This window comes from Rhea pennata, chromosome 7, assembly GCF_028389875.1.
Source record: "Rhea pennata isolate bPtePen1 chromosome 7, bPtePen1.pri, whole genome shotgun sequence".
Taxonomy (NCBI): domain Eukaryota; kingdom Metazoa; phylum Chordata; class Aves; order Rheiformes; family Rheidae; genus Rhea; species Rhea pennata.
This window is the reverse complement of record NC_084669.1, coordinates 16332264-16345936: the sequence shown is the minus strand read 5'-3', so window position 1 is coordinate 16345936 and position 13673 is coordinate 16332264. Positions and strand designations below refer to the sequence as shown.

Here is a 13673-nt window from a genome sequence, read left to right as displayed (position 1 = left end):
AGGGAAGCACATCTTACAGTGGAAAATATAAAAGGCTTTTGTAAGTGTGTAGCTTTTATTGGAAAATCGGAAAAGCTGGACTCAAAACCAAGGAAAGGGTAGGCTGGAAGGGAAAAGGGCAATGAAAAGCTCAGCACAATCATTAAGTTATAGTGAAGGTAAGTGCATAAGAGGGACATAAGTCTACACAACTGGATAGCGTAAATCAAGTGCAGAAGTTAGCAGATGCTGGGAAGGGGGTCTCAGAGCTGTGACTGATCCACAGGTCTCAGTGTCTGAGGACTGAGTTCCCAGAAAAAGACTCAGTTTTCCTTGGATTATGTTACCTCTGTACTGGTATGTATGAGTTTAGACCAATTGCATTGCTTCCCACTAAAGGGCTGTGCACGCTTACCCACAGGCGCCACTGCATTTATCTCCCATCCTTTGCCGCCTGATTGCGTTTCTGTGCTGTTGTCCTTGCAGTGCCACAGCTCTGTGGACATGGATATCTGCGTGACCATTTGATGGTGCCCAAGAGAAGGAAGCAGAGCTGCACCAAGCTCATCCCTAACTGTGTGCAGTCTGGGTCCCATTTGTGGCTCTCGCTGACTATAAGCACAGAGAGCTTCCAGTTAAGCTACGCACAGCACACAAGCCTTTCTGCTCATGAAGCACCAAGTTGAGCCATTCACCTGGTGGAAGCATACTGTTGAGCAAACATTATGCTTCCCGCAGTGTTGGACTTCCCTGAGGCAGAAGATGATGTTACTCATCTTTGCTCAGGCTAAGGTCCTCTGGAGCAAACAGACTGTAGCTGCTGCGTAGTGAATGGGGTGTCCTAGCTCCATTCATTAGGCAGTCTCTGTTGGGAAGAACAGCAGACTTCTGGGCCAAGAGAACATGTAAAGCTCTCTGTCAGGAGCTGATGTCCACCCTCTGCTCCAACAAACCACATTTCAAGCAAGCATACCTGTAGGGAAGAGTATCCAGCTCCTTGTGCAGCCTTGGGTCCTCTGCCAAGAGCAAAGCAACTGTGCCAGCAGAGGTGGTTCCCAGCACCAGAAGAGGGGATGGGTTGCAGCTCCTGTCCTGTGCACGTACTAACACACAAACACTACTTTCACAGTGCGGCTTGCTCTGCGCAACCCAGTCTTCGCTGGCGGCCAGCCGAGTTGCGATCTTGCTCGTTGCTATGGAGAAGTGTAGCTAAATGCACAGACAAGTGCCAAGCTGTGACGACTGCATGGAAGGCTGCGAGACGTGGGGCTTTACAGCGTGTTGCTGAGGGATGGTATCCCATGAGGCACGAAGGCTTTTTTTGGCCTGCCAGGAGGGTCCAACTGCATTTTGTGTATCCAGCCTCTATGTGACATGTGCAAACCGCTCTTTTATGTTGTAGCTATCTGCTGGGGAGCTATTTGTTTTTCTCTTGGTGCTCTGGAGTGATGTTACAGTAAGGCTAAGCAGCACGAGCCAGCTCCTAGCAGCAAAAATGGAGATTGCCCCAGACGGGCAATGCAGACCCACTCCCCCCACAGATGGATAGAAACTGGGTGCAGGAACCAGAGCCCCAGGGCTGGCCGTGTCTGCAGGACAGGCTCACTTTGCAGGGAAGGAGGCGCTGAGGAGGGTTTGGGAGGCAGCAGCGCGGGGTTCCCGGGTGGCCTCTCGGCCCAGGTGGGAGGCAGGGAGCACGTCTGCAGCACCAAGAGGGGTCTGTGGCGCACAGGCACTGGGGCCCACACGTGCTGGGCGTCTGGCTGTGCCGCACTGCTGCACGCCTGCTGGGGGGCTGCATGTGGGGCACGGGGCGCGGGCCGTGGCCATGTGGGCCCCACGTTCGAGGAATGTGCGTGGGGCAGAGGCTATGGCCATGCATGCCCCACATCAGAGGGACGCGCGTGGGGTGGAGGCCATGGCCATGTGTGCCCCACATTGGAGAGATGCACGTCGGGTGGAGGCCGTGGCCATGCATGCCCCAGCCGAGGGATGCGCGTGGGGCAGAGACTGTGGCCACGCGTGCCCCACGTTGGTGGGATGCGTGTGGGGTGGAGGCCGTGGCTACACGTGCCCCATACCTGAGGGCTGCATGTGGGGCAGAAGCCACGCGTGCCCCACGTCACAGGGCCGCGCGTGGGGCGGAGGCCGTGGCCACGCGTGCCCCACACCCGAGGGCTGCATGTGGGGCAGAGGCCGCGGCCACGTGTGCCCCACGTCCCAGGGCCGCGCGTGGGGCTGCCAGCCCCTCCCGAGCGCCCGGGCCCCGCGGGGCTGCGCCCGCGCCACGCCGCGGCTCTGCCGCGCTCCCCACGCGGCGCCGGGCGCTCCGCGGGGCCGAGGCGGGCCCTGCGAGGCCGGGCGGGGCGGGCCGGGCCGGCGCCGGGGGCCGGGCCGGGGCCGGGGCCGGGCGGGGCGCGGGGGGCGGAGGCGGGCGCGGGACCCGCAGGGCCGGAGCGGCCGCGGCGGCCGGGAGCGGGCCGGGAGCAGGTAGGGACCCGCCGGCGCGGCCGCGGCAGCCGGGCGCTGCCCCTCCGGCGCGGCCCCGCGCGCCCCTGGGGCTCCGGCCTGCGCCGCCGCCGGCCCCGCGCTCGGCCCGGGCTGCGCCGCGGGCTCGGGCCGCGCCGCGCCGGCCTCGCTCCCTGCCCCGCTTCCCGCAGCCCCGGCCGCGAAGGGGGGTGGCGGGGCGCCTGGCCGCGCGGGGGGTCGCCCCGCGCGGGGGGCCGCGCCTCGGCGTGGGGCTGGCGTGGGGCTGGCGTGGGGCTGGCGTGACGCAGCGCGCGCGGGGCGCTTTCCGCCCTGCCCGGCCGCCCCTGCGTGCTGCGCGCCTGGCGCGGGGAGCGGGGCGGCCGGCGGCGCGGTCCGTCCGCCCTGGCGCGTGGCTGGGGGTTTATCGCGTCCCTCAGACTCGGTCACGGGCGCCTCTGCTCTGCGGACCGGCTGTCGGGGACAGCCCGAGCTGTGCGGGAGCCGCCGGGGTCATTCCCACCGGGCGTTGGCGGAGGAGTGCCAAGGGGCCTGGGGATTTCGATCTCTTAAGCTGTGTCTGTGCAGGTGGTGGGCCCTTGGGCTGATAACTTGCCCGGGAGACCCACAGTTTGTGGCACTGGCGTTCTCCAAACAGCTTTTTTTCAGGAGAAATCTTGACCATGTTGAAACAGGGCAGGCGTTTGGGACCTTGAAGGCACCAGCAACAAGAGCGTTCAGCAGTGATGCTCTGGAGATCAGCAATGCGAATGGTTGCACCTAAAAAGCAGAAAGCCCAAGCTGCAGCGCAGTGCCTTTCCAGGCTGCTCTTCTGAGAGCATCTACTTTGTTTACTCGGATCTGGGGAGAAAAACTTCTGAAAGTTTCCTACCATTCTCACTCCAGTAAACGTAAATCCCTCTGCATTGGTGCATGCCAGACACCATGAAGGAAAGAGCTACCTTAGGCTCTAACAAAGATGAACTGGAAGTGCCTCTTCAAATGGCCTCGCCAGGGATGCGCTGCATCCTCAATATCTTCAGACGCTGCTGCTCTTGTGCTAGTATCCTGCTGCAACATGCTCAGCTGATCTTGTCCTTTGTGCCATTTGGCCTTTGAGTTCAAACATCTCTGCTGCAACTTCTTGTGTCTGAAGTGCCCCTCTCTCCACTTCTTTCACATCTCTGCCTCTTTGCTGTAGTACCTAGCAAGCCTCCAAGTTGTGTAATAAGCATTGCAAGTAACAGCTGTTTTGAGGTTTACCATGTTTCCATGGCTTTCACATTTTTCTGAAAAGGCCCTTTTCTCCCCTTGCCTCTGCCATTCTCTCCTTAGCTTCCATTATAATTCTGAACTTACCTCTGCAAAGGCCAGAAACAGTTTGTAGATACAGCATTTGTAGTTTTGTAGATACTTTGCCAAATACAGCTTCTGTACTGCGCTATGAGACGTCATCACCATCCCCCTCATCTTGACTCACTCCTCTGGCTCTGAATTGTGCTGGGCATCATGTTTAAATGTGTCGTCCTTGTTTTCAGGGCTCTCCACAGCACAGTTAATGCCCACATCTCTGAGCTGGCTTGTTTTGCTGTTCTCTCCTTCTAATCCTCTGCTCTGCCAAGGACAACAGTTTCAATGCTCTTTCCAGCTGCTCTCAAATGCCCCCTTTCCACTTCCCCCAATGCCTGGCTGTAGCTGCTGCACCCACTCTGTTGCCTTTCTGCTTAGGTTTAGCAGTGACATTAAAAGCTAGTACATACATAAAACAATTTTAGAAAAATGTTAAGAACTTCACAGTGGGGCAGGAGGAACTGGAGAGTGAAGAGAATGAAACTGATAGCTCTGCCGGAGTGTCAGATGCATTAGCTGTTGTGGGCAGCGCGGCTCTGTGGTGCTGCAGGGTTCAGTGTGTAGCTGAGGTTCAGTGGGTGACTGTTGGAATGGACTTCGTAATGGTGATGATGTGTGCTTGGGTGGGACAGCCTGAACTGTGCTTACCTTAGGACTTCAATACCTTAACTGATGATTTCCCCTCAACCTTCAGCAAAGATATTTTTCTAATCATGTTTTTAGTGATTGCTCGACCCCATTTCAGAGTGACACAGCTTTTACTTTGTTTTATTTTTAGAACCTTTGTATTAGGAAATATATTCATTGCTTCCTTTTCAGGAGTTCCTAGTGTGTCTGAAAAGAACCATGATGCCAGATATTGACAGAGTCCCTACTCACAGGATTTAGGTTTTGTAGAGGTAAAGAGTAGCACAAAACAGGGCTGAAGGTAAAGAACAGAGCATCCAGTTCAAACTGGAGTAATTTCCAGATTTCTGGACTCCCTTTCTGGGAACTGAAGCATTGTAATGGGCTTCTTTCCAAAAGCTGTATTGAAAAATATGGTTCAGGGTGCAAAGTCAAGCACTTAAGTGTTGAGGAAAGTCCTTGTATCCCCAGTCTAACCTGTTTTGCATATGTATTCAAGTATAATGACTAATTTTGTGATCATCTGCTGCTTACCCACAGGAGCCCAGCCTGTGTGCCACACATCAGAAGGGGTGCTATTATTAGGATTTTGTCTGTTCTCCATACTAAGTTGTCTTGTCTGGAAAAAACAGCAAGAGAGACAAACATGTGCCTCCTGGGAGAAGATGGGACTCAGTTGTAGTGTCTGTATAATGCATGCAGCCTCTTGGTACAGAGTCCTGGTTAAAATTTGTGAAACTGTTGTGTTCTGTACTGGTGATCTAGCCTTTGCATGGTTGTTTCCACAATGGCGGAGATTAAATATCCATAACAGTGCTCTTGCTCACATGTTGTGTCAAGGTGTTGTGCCTTGCATTAAAAATTGATGCTGTGCTCTAGTTTCCAGATGACTTTCATTTGCTTGCTGTCTGGCCCAACACAAGTTTCTCTTCCATTCTCCCCAACCTACACTTTCCCAGCACAAATACTGCCAGCCTGCCCTGTCCTGCATCCTGCTAAAGAGCAGATGAGAACACTGTGGTAGCCAGTGTCCAGCTGGAGAAAGAGAGAGAGAGAAAAAAAAAGTGGTTTGAATGACTTGTCTGGCATGTGAGCTAGAACTCCTGTGGCAAATATCCTAAACTGTCACACATGTGCTGTTGGAGGCCAGAGCTTGCTCAAACAGCTCTTGTTCCTGGTTTTCCTAGTTCTAGAGAGCTTGACATTGCAATCTAAATACATTTATTTTAATGATTTTTGTATGTCAGGTCACAGACAAAGGAAATGAAATTACTTTTCTTCCTCCTGGGAACCATATGGAGTTAGGAGATGGAATATATAAGAGAAGGTTTCCCATTTCTCAATGTATGAAGCTCACTGGAGAGTTCTTAGAGATCTGCAGAGGTAAGCAGTGTCTCCTAACAGAAGAGGCTACAGCAGTCAGCATTTTCTTGGTCGGACAAGACTCCTCTCCTCCTCATCACTAGGCCTCTCTTTCTGCCCTGCTTGCTGCCTCATCCCTTCTGTTGAGACAAGTAGGGTCAGCTCTACAATTTGCTATGGAGCCTGAATCCCTGCATTTGCTCTGACTCCAACTGGGGATCAGATGCCCTCGCTCATGGAGGGCCGTGTCCCATCTGCGAAGCATGTCTTGGGATTGTGCAGGCCTTGCAGATGCAGTGCGTTAAGGAGGAGTGAGGGAAGGAGGAGCGTCCAGATTTGGAGACCACAAGAAGGTAGGAGGAGCAGAGAATCACAGAATCACAGAATCAGTAAGATTGGAAGGGACCTCTGGAGATCATCTAATCCAAACCCCCTGCTCAAGCAGGGTCACCTAGAGCACATTAGACAAGGCTGCATCCAGGCGGGCTTTGAATATCTCCAAGGGAAGGGAAAATACTTGGGCATATAGGTAGTAAGTTCATGACACAGTTATATGACAAGCCAAATGACGCTTGTGGTTTCCTCACACTGAATATCAGATACTGATCCTGCATCTCAGAGCACAGTGAGAGCTGCAGCAAATCTCTTGTTGAGGCCAAACCCAGTGGCTGGAGAGTGCACTGAACAGCATAGAGGGGTGTCTCCATTTCTGGAGGTGGATTTTGTTTTCAGGGAGCAGGCATTAAGTTGCAACGAGTGGAAGGAGGCATGAAGAGACATAGGTGAAATGCATGGTATTTTTCAGTTTTGAAAAAAAGATAACTTCACTGTCAGGCTCTGTTAGTTTAGTTGACTTCTTCTAGGATAAACTTGGGTTTGTGCATTTCTGGGAATCTGGCTCCTCCCTGGTCTACTGCTCAGGCAGGCTCTAAGTCTTTAAGGAGGCTGAGCCATCTGTTGCACAAGAATACACTTGTCTCTCTGGTGTCAACCAAGTGTGCATGTGGATGCCTGCACTACATTTTTTTCTGTTCGGTGGTATGTTAATTTCTCAGCTACTGTGCTGATGAATTATGCTATAATGCTGACCATCGGTGGTTCTAATAGCACTGCCTCTGAGTGAGAAGCTAAAAAGTGTTATTTGGCAGGAACAGATGGTGGTATGGCCTGTGAAGTTTGGTTCTCTTTCCGCTAAATTTGTGGCATCTGTCCATTATTGCTCTTTATCTGTTCATCTAATCCACAACTCGAGTATGCCATTGGATTAGCTGTCTCTCAGTCCTCGGGGTCTCTCCTGTTCCTGGAGTTCTTAATACTTTTTGTAATCAACCAATAATGGTCTCTTCACATTACTGCCTTGTCTCTTTAAGCGCTTGAAATCCCTGCTATGGGGCCTTTCAGCAAAGACACGGAAGACAATCCTTGTTTCTAAGGTACAGGAACTCTGTTTGCTCATCCTTAGCATCACAAATATGCAAAAACCACACAGACTTAACATCACAGTCCTTGGTAGGTCTGCTTCCACGTAAATGATGGCCTTCTGAGCAAACACCTGACAATACTTCATCACCCTGGTACTGGTGAGTCTGTTGGAGACATCTTACTCTGTCCAATTTCAGCTGTAAAGTGAGAGGAGGGATATGAGAGGTTGTGTGTGCAAGTAAGTGTGCAAATGCCTTCTCTTGGCTGTAGTGATGTGATCCAGTCTCTGCTGAAGATCTCAGAACAGTTAATAGCTGTCCTTTCATTTTGATCTCTCCTTTCATCAGCCCCTACTGGACCAAACATACTTCAGAGCTAATGGCAAAATAGGATAGGCTGTATTCCATAAAGGTAGTGCTAATGTGTGCTAAGCATGCATGCAAGGAGGCTGAGAAGCATGATTCATACTCTGGGAATTCACTCTCTGCCTTGCTGCACAATAATGTTGTGTCAAGCTTGGAGCTAGGAAGCAGACAGGGTGCAGCTGAGCGACTGGAACATGTTACCTAGTTTGTGGCGGATCAGGCAGTGAGACAGAGACAGCGTGTTCTCAGCAGGGCGAGTTCACTGCTTTGCTACAACTTCATACTTGCACAGTGAGGCCTTCTTTGGATGTGGCTCTGCTGCTAGGCGGAGGCAGGAATTTTGTCCTCCTCCAGCTCTGCTGCAGTTTGCAGCCCTGACCTCCAGCAGGGTTAAGTTCCAGTGTTTGCTCAGTTGTGGACGAGCTTTCCCTCCCCCTGACAGGGAGGGATTACCCATCCTGGAGGTGAGAGGGGATGGTGCTTGGCCGGTAGTCAGGAGCATGACTCACCGTGGATTGCAGGCGGAGCCCAGCTTTCCCTGCAGTCTGCTCTTCCTGCTGGAGCCTGTGTGAGAGATGTCGCTGGATGTTTATTTTCACCAGGCAGATCTGGTGAGGAGATGAGGTTTGTGTCCACTATTAAGCCTGAAGATTTGAATTCAGTAAGTTTCCAGTTTAGGTAATGCTAGGAGGCTTCCTTCTCTAGATGGGATTTGGAGAAAATGTTGCAGTCAGCAGTCCACGGAGTAAAACAAGGCCCAGATCCTGGAAAGCATAATATTTTGTGTTCAGATCATGTTATGGAACAAGCTAACCCACAAGACTAATTCATTGCCTTCAAACACAGAGGCATACAGTCTAGGCTCTGAGAGAGAGAAAAAAATAGCAAACAGTTCTGTACTCAGGGCAATTCCCTGGTCCCTTGCTGAAATAGGAGAGTTTACCAAGTGCTGGCACTGAGCTTTGAAAAGACAGACTGACCTAGGACCTGTTGCCCCAGTAGCCCCAGCTGTAGGGGCTTGTGCTTCATCCTTTTGGCTGGCAAGGGACTGCTCAGGTGTAGCCTGACTTGGACCTTGCTTCTGGTCCAGCTGGCAGGAGACAGTTTGGGGTGATTATACTTCTAGAAAAGGATATGCAAGCGAAGCATCTGATATCTCTGGGATGAGGGCAGGAGTGTGGGATCATCAGATATTTCTGGAAATATTGGAGCAGAGTTTGTACGCGCCTGGCTGTTGTTCCCTTCTCTGAGCATCTCCTGTGCTCACTGATACTTGCATTCCTCCGAGGTGACTCTCACCTTTCTGTGTCTGTGTGACTGTAACTGTGTCTGTGTGACTGTAATGACTCCTTTCCTCTTTGTTCCAGTGGTCAGTCAGTGGCTCCTACAAAGTTGTTGGATTAGGGTTTTCTCTGAGACACTAAGCACTTAGTTAATGGAGAATGTTTTCAGGTTCCTCCTGCTGTCAGTCTGTGATGCTTCCAGATTCCCTTTTCCCTTCCCACTGATCTATATGTGAAACCCCTTTGTCAGAGAGAGATCCCACTCTTCACAGGGAACATGAGCTGCTTGGGATTTTTTTTTTTTTTGACAGTTTCAGAAATCACTTCATGCTTTCTTGCATCATGGGCTGGCCCTCAAGCACTACATTTCATAATGAACATCTTAGAGCCAGTGTTTTATTGTAACTGCAATTAATAGATACATAGCAGAACAGTTGTGATCCTGCCTGTCCCTCTCAATCGTCTGTCTCTGAAAATCTTGAGCATTGTAATGAATGAATCCCTAGAGCTCTGGGTGAATTAAGGAAGTGATAGTGTTGTTTTCACAAGCAAGGAGCTGAGTCCCAGGCAGTGGGAAGGCAGTATCCTCAGCCTCACAATGACCGCTGCAAAGCCAGCATTTGGATGTGCAGCCCCCATGCAGTAATCCTTGCACTTCTCAGCCCGTGCGGATGGTGCATCTGTTGACGTAGGAAACCACGAGAAATCTCACTTTACGTGTGCCCTGGAGGAAACTTCCCCTTACGCCGTAAGGCAGCAATTACACCTGTTTGGGTTTTTTTTGCTTGTCTACTACAGCTGCAAAGAGTGCATACTGAGAATGCGACAAGTGAGCTCAGTGGTGTCTTGTGCCAGGGAGCCCACGGACTGTCTGCGGGATGGTGGCAGCCCCAGATGCCTACACAGGGCTGTTGCCTATTCATGCTGCTGTCCTGCTCCCCTCAGAACATGCAGCCAGCCTGCCCCAGCCACCCCACCTTGAGCAGCTCAGGCTAGTCTTTGGTCTTCAGCATTTCCTGGCTAATTTGGTGGTTCTTTTGATGCATCTTTTTCCCTGCTCCGCATGGTCCTGTTTTTAACACTGTTGCTCTTTCTGCCTCAGTAGGTTCCTGCTATCCTGAACTGCAGCTCTTTGTGTTCCTGATTCACTCTAGTCCATTCATCTCCTTTTGGTGGCAGAGTGCAGTCTGCTGCTGGATATTGGGCTCTTTGTCTGCGCAGCCAGCACAATGCTGGTAACAAAGCGGGAGCCTGTGCCCCAGGGAGCTCACGTGCTGGCGCTAAGGCGGGAGACAGCAGTAGGCATGATGGAGAGGACAGCAGAGGGGCCGTGGCAGGAGTCTGGCTGGGGCAGAGCAGCTGTGCAGCCCCACGGTCGCTGTTAGGTGTCTGCAGGGCAAGGCTTGGGGGCAGCTGGTGGGGAGGGGCACACGTGTCTCTGCAAAAAGCACCAGTTTGCTGAAGGCTGCGGGGTTTCACCGTCTCAGCCCTGAGGAGCGCTGCCGTGGGGGTGCGTTACGCTGCCTCCTGCTAGCGCTGCCATTTTACGATGTCGGCAAGTCCCGACAGCAGCCTTCCCTGCACCTGCCTGCTTGGCGTCATGCTCGCGCCCGTCTCAGCTTCTCCACGGTCTCCTGCAGACGTTGCCCTTGGCGGGGTGCCGGCAGCCCTGCGCTGGGGAAGCGGGGAGCCGGGGTGAGCCCCGAGCAGCACAGCGTGGGCTGCGGGGGCAGCTGCGTGGCTGCGGCCGGCTGCCGCGCTGGGGGCACGGTGGGGAGCGGGGAGGATTGCTGAGGAGGCAGTCCTGCCACGCACAAGCCCGCTTTGTTCCCACGAGGTGAGTCCTGTGCGATAAATAGAGCAGTCCCGTCAGCAGAAAGCATTTCCCTGGCTGCAGCTGCCCGCTGGCACACTCGCTGGAAGCTTGCTGCACCTCGTTAGCAGGGATATTTTTCTCCTCCCGGTGTTAGCGTGTCCTTTTCCAGACTTGCAAGGGGCTCAGGTGGGCCATGCTCAGCAGTACCAAGAAATGTCAGCCCAGGTGGTGGTGACGGGTTGAGCTTGCTTGAGAGGACTTTGTGCTGGGCAGAAGGGTGACGCCGCTTTAATGCGCGTTTCCACCGGCTCTGACAGCGAGCCAGCAGCCAGCGGTGCCCTGAGCGGTGCCGCTGGAGACCAGGACACCTTCACCTCTCCTGCAGGAGTGTGTGCGGTGGGACAGCGTGTGCGGGGTTCTGCCTGCCTGCCCAGCTCGGGCCCCGTGCCTTGGGCTGCCTGTCAGGGAAACGCTGGGCTTCCTCCCCTCCTCTTGCTTCCTTCCTGACAGGAAATCATTTCCAGATTTTCTTGCTGCTTCTTCCTCCATGGTGGCACAAACATATGTTCCCCCAAAAAGATCCAGAGAGGTTGCAGAAGGCAGGTTGGACTTGGGGACATTCCCTGACTCTTGTGGCAATAAAATCTGAATCCTGGAGAGGGGCTTCAGTGATGGGAGTACCACAAAATGCTCCTACATCTCATGCTTGGGAAGGGTTTTTCTTTGTGAGCGTGTATGTGATAATTTCAGGTGTGTGCTGTTGATAACAGACTTGCTGTTGCATCTTAGGTACTGATCTGCCTTTGGACCTCGCACAATGGAGGCTGGCTCCTTGGTACGAGCGGTCTTTGACTTCTGTCCCAGCGTCTCTGAGGAGCTGCCCCTGTTTGTGGGAGACGTGATCGAGGTGCTGGCCGTAGTGGATGAGTTCTGGCTCCTTGGCAAAAAGGAAGGCGTCACAGGTAAGAGCTGCAAGTGCTTGCACCTGGATTCACAGAGGCACACTGGTTAGCGCCCAGCTCGTCAGCCTCCCTGTCTGCACACCTTCCCTTGGCCAGCACTGTTCTAGGGGGCAGTGCAGGAGTAAATTCATTTTCCTGAGCCTTTCACTGGACTTTGACTGGGACTGAAGTTGCAGGTTCCCTGTCGCTGATCTCCTGCCAGCTTCGCATCGAGCATTCGGATAGCTTTTGTTTGTTGGTGTTTTGAGAGAGGTATGCCAGTCCTCAGGGAGATTAGATCCTCATAATACTGGGTGCTCCATCCTCTGCAGTGGGCCAGCCCATTTCCTGGCTAGTTTGTATGCTGACCTGCTGTGGCAAGGAAAGAGAGGAAACAGATGCACAGAGAGTGGAAGTGCCAAGTGACCCTGTCAGGTCAAGTCAGCAGGAGATGCAGCGACAGAATCAGTGTCCCCTCCAGAACCTTCTAACTCAGCCCGCTTCCGGCTTTCTGCTTTAAACCTTTCCGGCACAAGCTGCCGTCAGTATGTGGATGGCTGAAGTAGAGTGCAAAACTGTTAAACTTTTGGAGGGGTATTAGAAACTTCTGAAGCAGCAAAAACAGTCTTAATGAATCACTTAAAAGATCTTGTAGTCCTTTTTCAAGCAGCTCTTCTTCATCTTAATAACAATGTTGAAAGGATATATGAGCTCTCAGAGAGATGAAAAACAGGCCACTTCAAAGCGTGCGCCTGACTCTCTCCTCAGCATGGGGGTAGGGCTGCAGTTTCATCCCTAGCCGTGGAGACATGGCTGCTATTGGAGCAGCGGTCTGGGCTTTCCAACAGCTGTGGGCTGTCAGGCGCCCATCTGCTGGGTAAAACAAAGATGGACAGGAGCAAAGGTGGAGAGGAGAGCTTGTTTCCTGTGCTCCACGTAGCTGATAAATGGCACTGAGTGAGCCTAATCCTGCTACTGCTGAAGTCACTGGGCACAAATTACTACTGCAGAAATTACCAGTAGCTATTTTACCTCATTTTTGTCTCCTAACATAGTTGAGGTGCTTGTTCTTAAGAAGAAGCAGCTATGGAGGAGCAATAAGCAGAAGTGTGTCAAAGCTCAAAGATAAAGAAACAGAATTCAAACAGGATAGTTTTTAATGGCATTTTACTCAATATCCACTTGTATTCCTGCTTTTCCTTGGAACAGCTCTTGAAGTTTTCTTCACAATTTTCTAAGCTAAAGTTGTAGGAAATTAAAATACTGCTTCTGGATGGAAGCTATGGATGTGCGTCAGTCTACCAATAATAACATTTAACACTCTGTGAGGAATAAGTAGTGTAGCTCCATGACTTCCTTTCAGACAGCATTAGCTTATTTCCATATACAGAGCAGGAAACTTAAGACATGGAAAAAGAAGTGGAATTGGTTAAAACTTTGAAGGGAGCCACTGAGATGAGAAGCCTGTGAGTTGTTGGTCATATTGCAAGTTAATGACAGGAGATGTCAAACTGCCTAATGCCAGATGAAAGTGCTAGGTTTCTAGGGTATGGCATTTCCAGGGAGGAAAAAAAAAATCCTCACCAGATTTTATAGGACTTTGGAGAACTTGAACATCATCTTGAGTGGACATTGTGAGTGAATGCTGGAAATGCTGCTATCCCATTCTCCATCATTCCTCCTTGCCAGCATGTACAGAAGATCGGAATGATATTTGTAGTGGCCATTGCCACTACAAATGCTCACTGGCATTTGGCAGAGCCCACTGGCTTTGCCAGCTCCAGTGCTCTGGGGACTGAAATTGGTAGCTGAATAAAATGGCCAAAAAGCGTGCACTGTCATTTCTGGCAGCGACCTGCTCAGAATAGCTGTACATCCAACAGCTGCACAGAGGTGATAAAACAGGAAAGGACACTGGAATCTCAGCAGCGACGCAGCTGTGACAGAGCCTGTGACTTGCAGATGTGGCCATCCCAAGTGTAGCAGCCCAAATTCTGCATTGAGGCCCTGTGTGGGCTGTGTCTTACAATGTGGGAAGCCCATGGTGGATGTGCCCAGTCAC

General features: G+C 52.0%; 1 protein-coding gene across 3 annotated transcripts in view; it reads left to right on the top strand.

Annotated features, from left to right (window-relative positions):
• The first annotated feature begins 2404 nt into the window (after positions 1–2404).
• The window catches only part of DNMBP (dynamin binding protein), a 39922-nt gene continuing 28653 nt past the window's right edge, over positions 2405–13673 (top strand). For all 3 annotated transcript variants that reach the window (XM_062580552.1, XM_062580551.1, XM_062580550.1), the window contains exons 1-2: positions 2405–2469; positions 11460–11632. In XM_062580552.1, the coding sequence (XP_062436536.1) occupies positions 11488–11632 (145 nt within the window). In that variant the 5' untranslated portion in view covers positions 2405–2469; positions 11460–11487. The remainder of the gene's footprint in view (positions 2470–11459; positions 11633–13673) is intronic.